The 17,379-nt window shown below is 35.8% G+C and overlaps 1 protein-coding gene across 1 annotated transcript in view; it reads right to left on the reverse strand.

Annotated features, from left to right (window-relative positions):
• The window catches only part of PKHD1 (PKHD1 ciliary IPT domain containing fibrocystin/polyductin), a 621,489-nt gene that overhangs the window by 377,986 nt on the left and 226,124 nt on the right, over window positions 1-17,379 (reverse strand). The window contains 1 exon segment of the mRNA XM_051996694.1: window positions 7,340-7,552. Coding sequence (XP_051852654.1) covers window positions 7,340-7,552 — 213 coding nt within the window.

Raw genomic sequence — 17,379 nt, forward strand, 5'->3', positions numbered from 1 at the left:
TCTGTTTGATGTGAGGGATAAGATGCCAGCTAAAGGCCTCTAGCCTTCATTTCATTGGGCATTTCTCTGCTTCTGGCTATGTTGTGGGCTACATAAAGAGTTTCCAAGAAGTCCTGATTACAGCCATGCCCAGGAATGGCCTTTATATGCTTCTGAGGAGCAAATGAATCAAGAGCAAGGATTTTTTTTTTTCCATCCAAGAAAACTGATTTCAATCAAAAGGTGTTTTCTAGTTGGTGGAAGAAGAATCTAAGTTAACTTAAGAAGTCAGAAACAAAGAAATCTATTTCTTTGAAGAAGAAATTTTTAGTTGACTTTAAGCAAATTAAGAGATGGATATATAGACAGGAGTTTCTTGTCCTTTGCTAAAGAGCAAATACAACCAGATTTTTTTTGGTTAGTATTCTTGTCCTTCCACTGTTAGATGGTTAGACTGTCAAAAGGGATTTGCCCCTAAGCCAGGTACATTAGCCCGATCCATTGCCCTTAAAGACGTGACTCTACCCTCGAGGGTCCTTCCTTCAGGTCTGCTAAGTGTAAGGAGGAGAAGAATCCTTATTTCCTTCCCCACAATCTATAGCTATGACAACTGCCTTCTTTTCCATGACAGCAAGTATATGTCAATTAGCTAGCACCTATTAAGCATGTACTATATACCCCTAGTGCTGTGCTAAGTGTTGAGTAACTTTTGGGTTAGGTGATACTCAGTCTTGACCTTGGGGCCCAGTGCCTCCTCTGCTGAAGTTTCTTTCCCTAAGTACAGATGACCAATTAACAATACTAAGAGATCAACTTTTTGAATCTATGGATTACCTGGTGAATTTAAGAGTACCTTGGCTTCCTCAATGAGTACTAATTAGCAGCAGGAGGAGTTTTCTGTAGATACTACAATGCCTATTTCTTTTCTTTTCAAGGTAATTGGGGTTAAGTGACTTGCCTAGAGTCACATAGCTAATAAATGTCAAGTTGGTTGGATTTGAACTCAGGCCCTCTGGCCTCCAGAGCTCTAGCCACTGTACCACCCAGCTGCTTTTTTATTACAGTGTCTCTTAAAGAAGATGTCCATTAATAGCAGAATAAGTCCAAGCCATACCTTGGCTTGAATAGCTGTTCAGACAGTAGTGTCAACTCAAGATGAAGGTGAAAAAGAAAAGTCCCACAAAATATTTTATGTTTCATATCTATTTGTGAGAATACAATAGAAGTTACAGTTTCATATTTTAAATCTTTGTCAAAGGATACTTATGAGTGCTCTCTTTAAGGCAGTTTTTTTTTTTAATGTGGAGAAAATGCAGTCCTATACATTATCTATTTTGTACCTTGAATAAGTGGCCAGAAAGAACTTTGTTGATAATATAATTAGAGAATCAACCAATTTGCACAAGTTTCATCACTCATAGAGAACGATTGTCCTATGCTCTGTGCCTAAGTAAGGAATGGAATTGGCAAGAGCTAAGAAAGGAGAACTTCTATGTTTTCTGATTTTCTGGCTTCACCACACAAAGTTCCTATGTCTCCATTTGGAGAGGTCTCTGGAAGGAGAGAAAGACTCAGGGAAGAGGCTAATATGTAGAATGGTTAAAATCCCTGTTCCCAGTTTGCCTCTTTTAAACAAATGGGGAAATTTCCCCTTGAGTGTTTTCTCTCTCTCTCTTTCTTTATCTCTCTCTCTCTCTCCACACACACACACACACACACACACACACACACACACACACACACTCACACATACCCTACAATCCCTTTTGGAGACTCTCTAGACTTGAACCAAATGTTAGCTTATGTGATTTCCCTCTAGGGTCTGAGATGGGAATATAGAAAACCAAAGACAATTAAAACTCCCTTTCTTTGGAGACTAGGCTCACCCAGGATTTATCCAAGTACATGTGAGCCTAGGGCAGAGGCTCCTTAATGAAAACAGGCATCTCACCTCAAACCACCCATATAATGTCACACAAACAAAACCTAACCCTAGCAAAATAGAAGATGACGTTAAATTTTGCACATATTTTGCATACACCAATAATACTTCTCCCTCTCTATATTTCCTTGTATTCACATTCTTTTTGTGCTTTAAGATTCAATTTAAATACTACCTCCACCAAGAAACCTTCTTTAACATTCCTTCTCTTCCCAGTAATTTTTTTTTCTTTTTCCTTGGATCTAACAGGACACTTATTTCCTGTCCCTCACATGTTCTTATTAGGTCCTGATTTATATTCTGTTATTCAGGGCACAGCTTAAAGACAAGTTCTTCCAGAAAGCCTCCCTTGATGTCCTTTTGGAATTTGAAAGGGAGATGTGGGATCATAATATTTCTTTGCATAATGGACAATAGTGAATCATTCTTTCCCCTAAATTCATAAACCATAATTATTCTGGATGTGCTAGCCAAAAGACCAAAGAAATTCCAAAAAGAAGAACAATGATACTGCAGATTATCAAAGGGGGGAAATCATTTTTTTGACCTTCTCTCTTCTGATTTTGATTCATCCTTCACTCAGCTGTCAAATTACTCTTTCTAAAGCAGAGGTCTAAATATGTCACACAGACATATCTCTTTTCAGAAAAATCCATTGACATCCCATCAACTCCAGAATCAAATGTAAAATTTTCTGTTTGGCATCCAATGCCTTTCATATCTTGCTCCCTTCCTACTTTCCTAGTCTTTTTATGATTTACTCCCTTTTATGTACTCTGAGATCCAATAACAAAGACTTTCAAGCTGTCCCTCATACAATATGCTACAACTTTTAACTCTAGGCATTTTCTCTGCCTATTCTCCCCTTTCTGTACCTATCTGAATCCCTATTTCTGCCTTAAGATTCCCTGGCTTCCTTCAGATCCCGGCTAAAATCCTATCTTCCTCGGAAAAGTCTTTTCTGATCTCCCTTATTTCTATTGCTTTCTCTCTGATGATTATCTGCAATTTGTCCTATTTGTACAAAGTAGTTGGCATTTTCCTTCTCCCATTAGATTGTGAACTCCTTGAGAGCAAAGACTGTTTCTTCCCTTCCTTTGTTTTTTCCATCTTCTACACTATACCAGGCACACAATGGTTCAGTCATTCCGTCATCTCTGATTTGACTCTTCTTGACCCCATGAACCATACATGCTAATACTGTCTATAGGGTTTTCTTGGCAAGAATACTGGAGTGATTTGCCATTTACTTTTCCAGTGAATTAAGACGAATATGGGTTAAGTGACTTTCTCAGGGTCATTAATAAGCCTTTAATAAAGACTTGTTGACTTGAACTCAGATGATGATCTGCTCTTGCAGTAATAAATGAAGACAGGATTACTCAACTGGTATACCTTTTGATTCTATAATTATTCAATCAATTCAATAATAATTATTTAATTATTCAAATAAAATAAAGTATCTCTTTCACAGAACACTTGTGCTTCTTAATCACAGACCATCCAAATAAATAGCACAAGTATCTATACATTAGGCATGAAAATATTTGCATTCATCTATCTTTATATTACTGATCTTTTGTATCATTGAGTTCCTAGTTCCTCCCATATGGGGCCCTGGGCAATTTCTTATATAGTTGCTAGCAATATGGCCCCAGGGAAAGTATAAAAGGAGCTAGGAAGAAAAATATTAGTAGCCCTTTCTGCTTGTAGCTGCCAGAACCACCACCGTGATTGTCAAATAGCAATATCTATTTTTAATTTCACAAACCTAGACATGTATTTAGGGGGAGGGGATGACTTGCTTTTATTGCCTACTATTGATTGTAAGCCATCTCAGTTGAGCTTTCCTTTCCAGGATGTTTTAAGTACATAGATGCTTATAAAGAACAGTGGATATTGGAAACACATATACAAGCAAAAATTTGGGGACCGTTATTTGTGGTACAGTTCAAATATTGTCAGACTCAAATGATGTTTTTGTAAGTTTTGCTATACTACTTTTTCCCTCTATTTTTCCTTTCTTTGCTTTAAGAAATAGTTATGGGGTCAGGGAGGGGAAAGCATATATTTGGGAATTAAGATGAAAAAACTAAAGATATAATAAATTTCAAATTTTTATTTTTATTATTGTTATTTTCTGAAAAGTGGGATGAGGTGAAGCTGTTAGTGTGTATTATGGGCTAAAGAACCACTCTTGAAGCCAGGAGGACCTAAATTCAAGTCCTGCCTCTGAAACATCCTGACTATATGTCAGTGGACAAGTTATTTGATCTCTCAGTTCTTTAGGCAATTCTCTAATGCAAAAAAAAAAAAAAATTAGTGTACAAGGTGCATTGGTAAAAGGTTTTCAATCATCTACAAGTTTTCCACAGCAAAAAAATCACAGGTCCACTCCCTATGCCTATTAATTAAAATAGAGGGAGAAATTGTGATAATTACTCTCTAGTGGATAAATAAGAATAGATTTCATCCTTAAACAAAGAGATAGCATGGGGAGAGGAAAGACAGAAGACCAGAAATGGAGGCCCAGATCTCCAATTTCCTAGTTTAGTAATTATAAGCAAAATAACTAAATTCTGTTTTCACATCTCAAAAATTTGTTTTACCTATCCCAAGGAGCTATTGTGAAAAAAGCTTCTTCTAAATTGTAAAGCACTATAAGATGAGTTATTAAAATTTTTATTTGGATTTTAAATTCCAGCAAAAAAAATATACCAGAAGTACTCCTTAGGACAATGATTATCAGTATGGAGTCAATGGTACCTAATTAGATCCTCCCAATTGTACCAGATAGTTCATTGAGTTGTACCAAAATGTCAAGGTAAGAAATGATCCAAGGCAACCAGAGAGAGAAGAAACTGTTCATTTTACAAACTGTTCATTTTGACTAACATCTTCATGCCATTTTGATGGCACCAAGTAGTGTAATAATGCTGCCACTAATGCCAATTTCAATCAGCCATTAGCAAATACTGATTAGGTACCAACTATATGTGCCAGGCATTTGTATTACTTGCTGTAGGAGATCCCTAGTTTAAGACAGGGTCCCTTCCCTTGAGATACTTTTAATATACTTATATCGCATATCCTTAGACTTTTGGATAGAGACAAGGGAAGTTTCCCACATGTACAAGGATGGAAGAAGTATGATGGAGAGGTATCGAAATCCTTACTGATACTCTGATCTTATGCCCATTCATCTTTATTATCCAGCTTTAAAAGGCAACCTATAAGGTCTGTTTACCCCAAATTTGTTAATCCCAAATTCAAAATCCAGTTATTGCTCTCAAAATAATTGAGGAGAATTCTTCAAGATTACTGGATTTAAAGATTATATGAAAACCTAGGTGATAAGAACACAAAGAAAAGAGAATTAGGGAAGTGAAAACAGTGATCCTACAATGTGATCATTAAACATCTGTTCACTGAGAAAGCTTTTGTCTTGTATGATTTGACCTATGACTGACAATAAAGCAAAGGGTTTTGAGGACTTAAAGATAGACATTTTAAAGTACTAAAGTGAATGTTTTCCTAATGATCTATATATAAACTGCCAAACTTTTATATTAAGCATTCACTTCCTTATCCTTTCCCATCTGTTGGTTTCCTAGCACTCTATAAATGTATCTAACATCACAAGAAAAATAATGTTGTGCTGACAAAAACACTGGACTTGGGAATCAGAAGATCTGATTTTAAAGACTAGTTTGGGATTCAAAGATCCAAAATAGACTCTGGGGGTGGGGGAGAGATTTGTAGATTAATTCTCTCTGAGACTAACTGTACCCATCCTCAAATGACCTAGCTCTACCCTACTTCCTCCCCAGCAGTAGCTCCTAGATGTGTAGAATTTGGACAAATCAATTAATCTTTATAAGTTTCAATTTTCTTTTTTCAAAATGAGATGAACTACTTATCTGAAGGATAAGATCAAAGAACATACTGTATGTAAAACATTACAGAATGACAAGTTAAGAGCATCACCATAGTCTCTTCCTAAAAATTCTAACACTTGGGCTAAGGATGGAGGGTAAATAAAGAGAGGAGTCAGGAAATAAGACTCAGTGGGAGCAAAGATACAGACTCTGGGACATCCTAAAGCTACTGCTGAATAGGGTGTAGGATGGAATTGGGCCACTTGAGGTCATGAAGGAATATATCTCTCCCCCAAAATCCAATTCCTGTAGAACATCTCTGAACCCTCCAACCTGAGGAATAGTCTGGAGCTGAGGTAGGGGGATGGCATGGAGGACAAATAAGAGGTTAGTGGGAAGAAGATGGTAGAAGAAGCAAATTAATATTCCTTTGGAGGCATCGGCCACTGTAAGTAAGAGAGGAATAGAATGTGCTCAAGATGGTACATAGACTCTGTATGGTACAAAATTGAATCTTTTGAAACATGGGAAAGCATAGTCCCTGATATCTGGCACTTTAAATAAAGTCTCAATTTCTCCACCTTCTATAAAGGTCTGGCTAATTGGTTCTAATCTGGTTCTAATTGTTTGGAAGGCTGATTTTATACCAAGTATAAATTTTACTTCTTTGTAACTTCTACCACTTAAAAGATTTCCAGTTAATTTTTTTAATAGACTAAAGGAAAAACTTTCATTTTAGAAAGTTGGAGGAAGTTGTATTTGTTGATCAAAGGCCAGATTGAGGTATTGTAGGGTAGAAAATTATATGTAGTTTGTCACAGTTGTGTTTGTATCCTCAGTGCTAAGACTATAGTAGGTGCTTAATAAATGCCTGTACATTGATTGATCCTAAGTCTTTTCTTTGATCTCTGGAAATAACCTTCTCAGCACATTGGGAGGGGTGGTCAAAATTAAAACAGAGGCCTCTCTATGACTGGTTTGAAGCTGAGTTATAGAAGTAGGAAAGAATCAATAAGTATTAAATAATCATGATAGCAAAGGTTCTATGGTTTCATCAGTAAGGGGGAACTCTCTCCACCATTGAAGATCAGAGATAGTAGATAAATCCTAGGGAGCTGCCTGAGGCTCACAGATGTAAGTAATAATGACAACACAGAGATATTATCTGGTTTAAAGGAATAGCCCCATGCTGAAACCAGACTGGCCTTTCTTCCACATCATTTAGCAAGCAGAGGATTCACTAATAATATTTCCCAGTATACCCAGATTTAACAGGCATATGTCCAGCACAAGTGGTGGCTGGAGAAATTGCCTCAGTTGGGACACTATGTGATTTAAGTCTTGCTTATGAGACATCCTGGCTAGGTATGTGATGTCAATTAACTTCTTAGTGCCTCCAGAGAACTCTAAAACAAAGCCAATAAGCTTTAGTGGGGTGAGTTCTCTCCTGGGAAGGGAACATGAAGATAGATGAAATCACAGTCCAGACCAAAGTAAAATCTCTACCACACAAATTCTGCTGCTCTCCGGTTTGACTCACCATGCAGAGACAGTGTCCCATTCCGCACAGCGAGAAATTTGGCTCCATATGGAAAGAAGGTGGTGGAAGGAGAATTCCCATGAAGGAGAATCAGAGCTTTGCCATGGTAAGGTTCATTCTGGGATCCTATCTGGAACACACCACCATGTGACACAAGGATGTAGTGAGCATGGAGCTCAATGGGTCCTGGGCCAGTAAACATCAGCTTACCACCTAATTGTCAAAAAACAAAATGTTAGACCTTCCAACAAGATGTGTTTTCTCTTCTTTTTAGAACTCCAGGGAAAGAGTTTTTTTTATTTAATTCCTTAGTAATACAGTTCACCTTTATTGTCTCAGGAAATTGTTCCTCTTGTCTATTATCCTGCTAGAGTTTGAGCTTATTCCCTCTTGGTCTGCTCTCTATAAGTCAAATTATAGGAGTCAGACATAGAAATGAAGCTGTCATGTTAAGATTAAAGCTAAAGATGGCTATGAGAGTAGGTAAATTGGTAATTAAAGTTTGTGCAAAAAGGAATTCTTTGGCTGCATGTTTTGTTAAAATAATTTCTTTTAGTGAAAGGAATACTTATTTTAGCTCTCCTGAAATCCCACATCAACATGTCTTGTGCATTTTAGCTCCAAGTTATTTATTATTTCCCTCAAATTTTGCAATTTTCAAATAATGATGGAATATTTATGATATTATATATAAAAATTTAGTGTGCTAAAGAATTAAGACTACTAAATTCTGAAGTCAAGAGCTTTATTGAGAAAAAAACATTCAAAAAGATCCATTTGAAAGAGAAAAACAGGGAAAGTCATAGAGAGAAGGGAGAAAAGGAGAAAAAAAGGAAGGGAAGGAAGAAGGGAGAAGATAAAAGAGAGAAAAAGAAAAGGAGGGAGAGAGAAAGGGAAAGGAATGAGACAAGAAGGGAGGGATGGAAGGAAAAAATATCAAACATTTTAAATATGAAGTAAAATATACATTAAAATTCCAAGATCTTCAAAATGTCTTCATGTAGTTTTAGACCACTAAAGTTTAAAAATACACTGGCTTTTTTGGGAAATTCAGTTCTCATTTGTAACCATTTTTAAATTTTAATAAATAGTGAATTAAATTCTTCCATTTTCCTTTAACATTTCCCAAAACGTAGTTTATCCTACGTTTCATCCATGCCCTAATTTGTCCCAGATAAATATTCATTGTTTCCAGCAACTTGTTTCCAATCTCAGAGCATATTATGGCTAGAAAAATCAAAAACTTAATGGTAAAAAATTTTATGGGAATAAATAGATTACATTAGGAGAAACTCAAAAGACATATTCCATTGTAACTAGGGAAAGTCATGGTAGCAATTACTTTAACATGTCTATCAATGATTATCTTTGTTTCCTACACACCTTTTATGTTTAATCTAAGTTAGGGGTGGTAATTATGTTAGGGCCTTGTTCTTAGCTGCCATTTTCAATCTTAGAACAAAAAAAAAGTGTCTAAGAGAGAAAATTATTATAGAGGTTCATAACTTTTTTGTCATGGACCCCTTTTGGCAATTCAGTGAAGACTATGGACTTCTCTTGAGAGTAATGTTTTTAAATGAATAATATTTTATGGATTTTATGTATGGTATTATTAAAGAAACCAATGTATCAAAATGCAGTTATCAAAAACATTTTTAAAGTTCCTGAAAAACAAGTTAAGAAACCCTGCACTGACATTATAAAAATATAAACACTCAAATTAAAATGTTGTAAATAACCTCATTTCAGAAAATGAAATTGAAAATACTAAAGAAAATTTCTTCTCCAGACAGGTTTACAACTGAATTCTATCAAATATTTTAAATGTCAAATTATTCTCAAAAACTGAGGAAGAGAGCACTTGAATAAACCCCTTTTACAAAATGAATGTGATCCTAATAACTAAACCAGTGAATAATAAAGTAATATACGAAAAAGCTATAAACAAGGTTACAAATAACTATTGATGCCAAAATTGTAAGTGAAATCCTTGCAAAACGACTATAATAATACATCAAAAAAATATTCAATATGACCAAATTAGATTTATGCTTCTATAGAGGCAAGGGTCATTCAATATTAAGAAAACTATTAAAATGATTAATCAAATTAAGACAGAAACAAACAAAACCACATTTATATTATTAGATGCAACAAAAGCTCAATGAGAGAAAAAGACCATTTCAATATGATGGAAATTATATATCTAAAACCAAAGTCAGCATTATTTTCAAAGGAAAAATACCAGAAGTTTTCCTAATAAATATAGAGACAAAGCAAGAATGACTTCTTTTCATTATTTGATTTCTTTTTACTTCTTTAAATCAAATCTGTGATTTCATGTGTTATGAGCTACTATTTAGCACCTTCTTCTACCAATGTGTATCAGCATCATTCAGTCTCAGACACTTACTAGCTTTGTATTCGTGGATAAGTTAACTACCTCAGTTTCCTCAATGGTAAAATGGCGATGATAGTATCATTGTCACAGTGTTGTTGTGGCAATTAAATGAGATATGTATACAGTATTTCACATGGTATGTAAAACCAATAAATAGTAATAATTATTTTTGGAAAGCACACTTACAAAAGAGCTCTGAGTTCTGGTTTGGAGTGCCAACTTAACAACTAAGTCATGAGGAGACCCTTGGAAAAAATCTCTTAACACTTAACATGCTCCACATGAAATATATTCTATCTGCTTCTTGTGAATTAAGAGTCTTGACCAAATGTAGGTAGGTCTATATAAACTAAACAAATCAAATTAAGAATGAAACATTCAGCCTCCTCAATCTCTAAGTTTGGTCTTGGCATATAACTGTGATTAGTTTTAAATTCAAATAAAGGTAATAAGGCTAATAAGTACTATATTTATAGTTCGATTATAAAGAATAATCATTTAGTGGTCTAAATGAATTACTAATTCCTTTAATATAAATGTTGCCATATGAAAATATCTCCTCAGGCTCCCTAAGAAAAAACATTAAATGAAATTTCAAGCAATCAATCAATTAATAGTCTTGTGCAGCACGTAGCAAGGTATTATTCTAGGTTATGGGATTGTTCTTGTTCAGTCATTTCAGTATTGTCTAACTTTTAATATCCCTATTTGGGATCTTCTTGGCAATGATACTGTAGTAGTTTGCCATTTCCTTCCCCAATTCATTTTACAAGTAAGGAAACTGAGGTTAAGCAACTTGCCTAGGCTCACACAATTACTAATTATCTCAGGCCAGATTTGCACTTAAGAAGAGACATTTTCCAAAAATCACACCCAGAACTCTTTCCACTGTCAAGTTCTAGTTATACAATGAGAATTTCTGCTCTCAAGGAGTTTACATTTTATTGATGGAAAACCTGGACAAGCAATATGGTACAGTGAGGGAAAAAACACTTGTTCTAAAGACAACAACCTGAGTTTAGATACTACTGTTTGATCAGAAGACATTAATCACCACCACTCTAGTCTCATTGCATCCCCTCCCCACTCTCAGAAGGCATCATAGGATTTCAAGAGGAGTAAGTGAAAAGTGAATATATTGCAGGCATGTGGGCCAGCCTACTAGTGCCACAAATAAAAGAAATGACATATTGCATATAAGGAAGTACAAGTCAACCCAGATAATTGGAATGTAGAAAACATGAAGGGGGGAAGTCTTTACTAATTCTGAAAAGAAGTTGGAGCCATAGTATAAAGATTTTTTCAATGCCAGAGGAATTCTCCTTGGCTGCTACAGGCAAAAAAAAAAAATGAGTCAATAGCTTCTGAGCAAGAGAGTAAAATGGTTAGAGTCCATTTGGGGAGATATATATAGATATTTTAGGGAAAGGGAGGGACTGGAAGCAAGGGGGAAAAAAAAAAAAAAACCTTTGGAGATTATTGCAATAGTTTAAGTGATGGGATAAAGGCCTGGTGTAGATTGGTAGTTGTGTGACTGGAAAACAAAAGATAGATAAGAGAGATATTGTCAGATAATCAATAAGATTTGGAGGTCTAATGAATGGTTGTGGGGGATTTAGAAGAGAGAATAAAGAGTTAAGAATGATGAGAATTCAAAACTGAGTGACTGAAAGGGTGTTAGTCCTCTTAAGGAAATTTGAATAAAAAAATGGGATGTCCAGATAAGAAGGGTGGAGAGGAGACTATAATGCATGACTGGAATTTCAAAAGAGCAGTATATAAAAATCTAGGAATCAGCTGCATATAGATGCTAACTGAAATTATTGATTCTCTGTAATCTCCAGTTAAAAGAGAAAAACATACAATTTGAGCTATTATCCCTTTTGTCAAAAATATAAAACTACATATGGCATAAATGTATTGTGTTTGATGTTACATATTTTAGGAAAAGAAAAAAAAGTAAAAGAACCAAAAAATGGTATGAAGGTTAAACAAAAACAAATTAGAAAAAAGACCTATGACCTTGCTCTCAGACAACCTACCTGCCAGAAGAATTTAAGGAAGGAACATGAAGAAAGATATTCATCAACATGAACATCAAGAATATATATAATACTTTGCTTCTCAAGAAGTAAAGAATAAAATATTTTGTCTTTATTTTTCCATTTTTTAAGAGATAAATTTCTAATTATCTCCTGAAACTTAGTTGGGCCTCACTTTCTCCAGGGGTATAATCATTGTATTTTGCAACTAAGAAATATTTAAATAGAATTTAAATATATTAACAATGGCTAGTTCCCATTTGGGGTAGTTAGGTGATAGAGTGACTCATCTTCCTGAATTCAAATCTGACCTCAGACACTTACTGACTTCATGACCCTGGCCAAATCAGTTTCTTCATCTGTAAAATAAGTTGGAAAAGGAAATAGCACACCCCTTTAAATCTCTGCCAAAAATAAATACCAAATAAGTTCATGAAGAATCAGACATGACTGAACAAAAGTTAGCATGTACATCATTTTTTTAAGTTCTGCAAAACGGTTTATGAATATCATCTCCTTTTATACTTACAACAATCCCGATTTGGAAATAACTACAAAATGGAGATTTTTGTAGACTTCAGGGACTTACAGAGATCACTGTACCTTCATTTCTGTATCTTTGCAATGTCTTTTCCTCCATGCCTAGAATTCTTTCTCTGTTTTTCTCCCTCTCTTTCTCACTCTCCTTCTCCCTTTTTCCTCTCCCCCTCTCTCTTCCTCTCCCTCCCTCTTCCTCTCCCCTTTCTCCTTCCTCTCTCTCTCTCTTCCCCCCTTCTCTCTGTCTCTCTTTCTTTGAATCTCAATCTCTCCATTCCATCCATCTCATAAGGACATTTGTGAAGATCAAAAAACATAGCATATTTAAAGTCTTTGGCAAACCTTAAAGTGCTATAAAATTTTCACTATTATTGTTGTTTTTGTTATTAACAACTTCATAGGATGTTTAGGACAAATTTATTTTGCACACTTTAAAACACTGAATTAGCATGAACTACATTTATTAGTTCTCTGTGAGGTACATAACAGGGAACAAATAGAAAGCCACAGGAGGGAAGAAGCTTTGATAAGTCAGTCAGTAGTTCTAGTTACTTAGCTTGTATTTACTATATGCCAGCTGCTGGGAGAGAAAGGGAGGGAAGGAGGAGGAAAAGAGAGAAGAAGAGAGAGAGGGAAAGGGAGAGGGAGGAGAGAGAGAGACAGAGAGAGAGAGAAAGAGAGAGAGAGAGAGAGAGAGAGAGAGAGAGAGAGAGAGAGAGAGAGAGAGAGAGAGATTGAGATTCAAAGAAAGAGAGACAGAGAGAAGGGGGGAAGAGAGAGAGAGAGGAAGGAGAAAGGGGAGAGGAAGAGGGAGGGAGAGGAAGAGAGAGGGGGGGGAGGAAAAAGGGAGAAGGAGAGTGAGAAAGAGAGGGAGAAAAACAGAGAAAGAATTCTAGGCATGGAGGAAAAGACATTGCAAAGATACAGAAATGAAGGTACAGTGATCTCTGTAAGTCCCTGAAGTTAGTACAGCATAAGAAAAAAATACAATGGGTAGAGCAGAGTCAAGTGTCAGCAGACTGAAAAGATAGAAAGGGTCAGGTTATGAAAAACTTTAAAAGCCGAAGAGTTTGTATTTGATCCTTAGGGTAATAAGATGCCATTGGAGTTTGTTTATTAAAAGGGTGATATGGTCAGAATCTCATTTCAGAAAATGACTTGGCAGGTAAGTAGCAGGGAAACACCTGAGACAGGGAGACCAATCAGAAAGCTATGATAGGAGTCCAGGTGAAACTACTACTGAAAAGTATGAAGTATTAAAATTCTACTGAATTCAGGTAGAATTCTAGCTAATGAACATTACCAATCCCAATTCAATAATACAAACCAATTCCATGTTGCTCTAACAGTCCAAAACACTAACACTTTTTGGCTAATAAACTTAAAACAAATTCTACTTGAAAGAGAAATCCTGAATCATAAATATTCTCATAAGTTTCTGTCTGTTCATTTTGCCTTCAATATATTTAAAGATGTTTTCCTCCTGGTACTATATTCATAGATAGCTAGGTGACTCAGTGATGCTTAATGGAGTTCCAGGCTTGGAGTCAAGAAGATGTGAATTCAAATCCAGCCTCAGACATGTACCAGTGGTGTGACCCTGGGCAAGTTACTTAGCATTGCCTCAGTTTCTTCATCTGTAAAATGAGCTGGTGAAGGAAATACCACACCATCCCAGTATCATTGCCGAGAAAACTCCAAATAGGATCACACAAAGTCAGACATGGCTTACCAACAACTGTATTTGTGTACATAATATTTTTTCTCGTTTAATACATGTAATATTCAGTATTTGTAATTAAGTTTCACTTTTTTTTGAAAATGCTAGGTAGCTATTTTAGTTTATGGGTTTTTTTTCCTCTTTCCTATTTGTTTCTAAAAGGAATACTTTCTGATTTCAGTACTGTAGAAAGAGTGTTGCATTTGGAGTCTTGACTATCTATGTTCAATTCTCTGCTCTTCTATTAACTATCTTATGATCTTGGATAAATCATTGCTATTTTAAGGATCTTTTTTCTTCATCTGTTAAAAAATTACTAGATTACATGATTTCTAGGATCCCTTTCAATTCTAAGTCTGTAATCATCTGATAAAATGACATAATGGACATACTAAAATAGGCCAATGTCTAAATCCCAATGCTCCCATTTACTATTGATATGACCTTGGATAACTTAATCATTCAGTTGGATATAGAAATTTATCTAACCCTATAAAGAATAGGAGGAGAAAGAGGAAAGAAAAGAGAGGGACAGGATAGAAGGGAGGGCAGAAACACTAGGGGTAAAGGTAAGAGAAGGAAGGAAGAGCTGATGAAAGCAAGGTAATAGATGGAATAAGTTTTTAAAAATCACTACTAAGAGAAGGGGAGAAGGGTGAGAGGAGGTAAGGTAGTGGGAGGGGAGGGTAAAAAATATCATTATGGATAGGGTGGAGAGAACAAAAGTACATACAGGGGAGAAAATAGGATGCAGGGAAATACAGAACTGATAATCATAATTATTAATGTGAATGGAATGAAGTCTCCCATAAAATGGAAATGAATAGCAGAGTGGATTAAAAAACAAAATCCTACAAAATGTTGTTTAAAAGAAATACATTTGACATAGAGAGACACAAAGAGTAAAAATAAAAGGCTGGAACAGAATTTATTATGCTTCTGCTAAAGTAAAAAAAAAAAAAAAGAGATAAGAAAGGAAAGTACATCTTGATAAAGGGTACTATAAATAATGAAGTAGTAGAGCAACTAAATTCCTAGAGAATATTTTAAGCCAGTTACAGGAATATATGACAAAACTATACTAGTAGGAGACGACCTCCATCTTCCCTTCTAAGTATCAGACAAATCTAACCACAAAATAAACAAGAAAGAAAGTAGGAAGGTTAATAGGATCCTAGAAAACCTAGATATGATAGACCTCTGGAGAAAATTGAATAGGAAAAGAAAGGAATATACCTTTTGCTCAGCAGTACATGGCACCTACACAAAAATTGACCATGTATTAGGGCATAAACAGCTCACAATTAAATGCTGAGAGACAAAAATAGTAAATGGTTCCTTTTCGGATGAGACCACAATGCAATAAAAGTTATATTTAATAAAAAGGATCAAGTAAAGATAGACTAAAAACCAATTGGAAATTAAATAATCTAATTCTAAAAAATGAGTGGGTCATACAATAAATCACAGAAACAATCCATAATTTTATCCAAGATAATGACAATAATGAGACAAGATACCAAAACCTATAGGAATGTAGCCAAAGCAGTTCTTATGGGAAAATTCATATTTCTGGATAGCTACATAAAAGAGAAAAAGAAGAGATCAATGAATGGGGCATGCAAATCCTACTTGAAAGTAGGATTTCTCACTAAATTCTACCTAGCAACATTAGATGCTCCCTATTTCACCTAATATAACATTAGGCAATTACCCCATAATAAAATCACTGACTAAATGGACATCCAAGAGGGTCAAATAAAGAACTTAAGAGGAACAGCAATCATGTAAAGGAAGAGGAGTAGTAATTTGAGAAGTAAAAAAAATCTGAAGAACTAGTGACTCTGAAACAAAGGAAGGAAAAAGTATCCAAAAGAAGGAAGACACTTAAATGAGTCTCAATATGAACTCTTTAAGTCTTTCTGGGACCCTATTTCTAAAAAGAGCCAGAATATTTTTTTCATCAAGATACAGTTTAGTATAATGGATAGAGAGCAAGATCTGGGTTCAAGTCCCACCTCTAATACATACTAGTTGGAGGACGTCAAAACCACGCTTCCTTTACTGCTAGCACATCTTGAAATTTCCATCAATGTCTAGGGCCTCCGTAGCCTAGAATAATAATCTACCACTGGGAAACCCACTCACGAAGGAATATACCTCTGTAAGACCCATTCTACTTCTCCCAAAGGTGGATGTCTCCTGGACATTTCATTTTGTGGAGAGGCAGAGGCTGAACTGTCTTCCTTCTTCTCCCAATAGTGATGAATCCCTCAACTTCAGAACCTTGATCCCAAATAAATACCTTCATTGCCCCCTTCCCTTTTCACCTCCTTTACATGTTTTGTCTTTCTCCATTAGAAAGTAAGCTCCTTGAGAGAAGGGAGTATCATTCTTTTTGCTTATATGCATATCTCCATATAAGCATATGCATGCTTAGCACACAATAAATGCTTAGTAAATATTTTTTCCCTTGGTCCCTTCATTTCCCCTTCCTTCTTTCTTTTCTTTCTTCTTTCCTTCCTTCTGGAATAAGTGCCAGTACAGTTAGATAAAGGAAGCTTCTTATTCCCTATGCTCATGAAATCACAGATCCAGTCCAAAAGAAAAAAGTCTTATCATTCTGGTGGTTAAAAACTCATAACTAGGAATCAGTTTGCTACAATGGGGCTAAGTATTGATTTTGGGATCCTCTGACTCCAAACTCTTAGATAGGCTCAGTTCCATTTCTGATGCTTACTATCCTTCTGCTTAGAGGCAAGTCTCCTCAGTTTCCGATCTAGACAGAAATAAGTGAACTCCCAGATTTCTTCTAGCTCTAGGTGTAGAATCCCATAACTCTTTGTGGAATTTCTTTTCTTTTAACAAGTATAGAGGTCATTATCCATTAGAATGATCTAGTACTGTATTTAGTTTTTGCCTGGAGAAAAGCAAGTAAAACAGGAGGGCTCTAGACCGCCCTCTGGTCTGAGCATTCAAGGACTATCTGATCTACCCAGGGTTGGTGGGAGAGTACTGTTTCAGGAAGTAAGCTTAAGTCCAGAGCCTGAGCTCTGATGGGGATGCATGCATCTCCCTTTTGTTAGTGGAATCCGGATTAGGTTTGTGCCTGATCCAGTGGAGCACAGCCTGGGAAGCCTTCGAGGTGGGCTTGTCCCCGGCCAAAGATGCGGAAAATCAATTTGGCTGGCAAACGAGAGCCCCCGAGAGCTCAGTCCACGCTCTATAATCCTATCCACCAGCAGCTCAGGAAATAGATGCCCGAGCCCTCACATATTCATGGAGGATATGAGGCATAAATCAGGCTTTACGGTTTGGGGGCAAAGGAATGGAAGCTCTG

Source organism: Antechinus flavipes, chromosome 4 (assembly GCF_016432865.1).
Source record: "Antechinus flavipes isolate AdamAnt ecotype Samford, QLD, Australia chromosome 4, AdamAnt_v2, whole genome shotgun sequence".
In the NCBI taxonomy this organism is placed as follows: domain Eukaryota; kingdom Metazoa; phylum Chordata; class Mammalia; order Dasyuromorphia; family Dasyuridae; genus Antechinus; species Antechinus flavipes.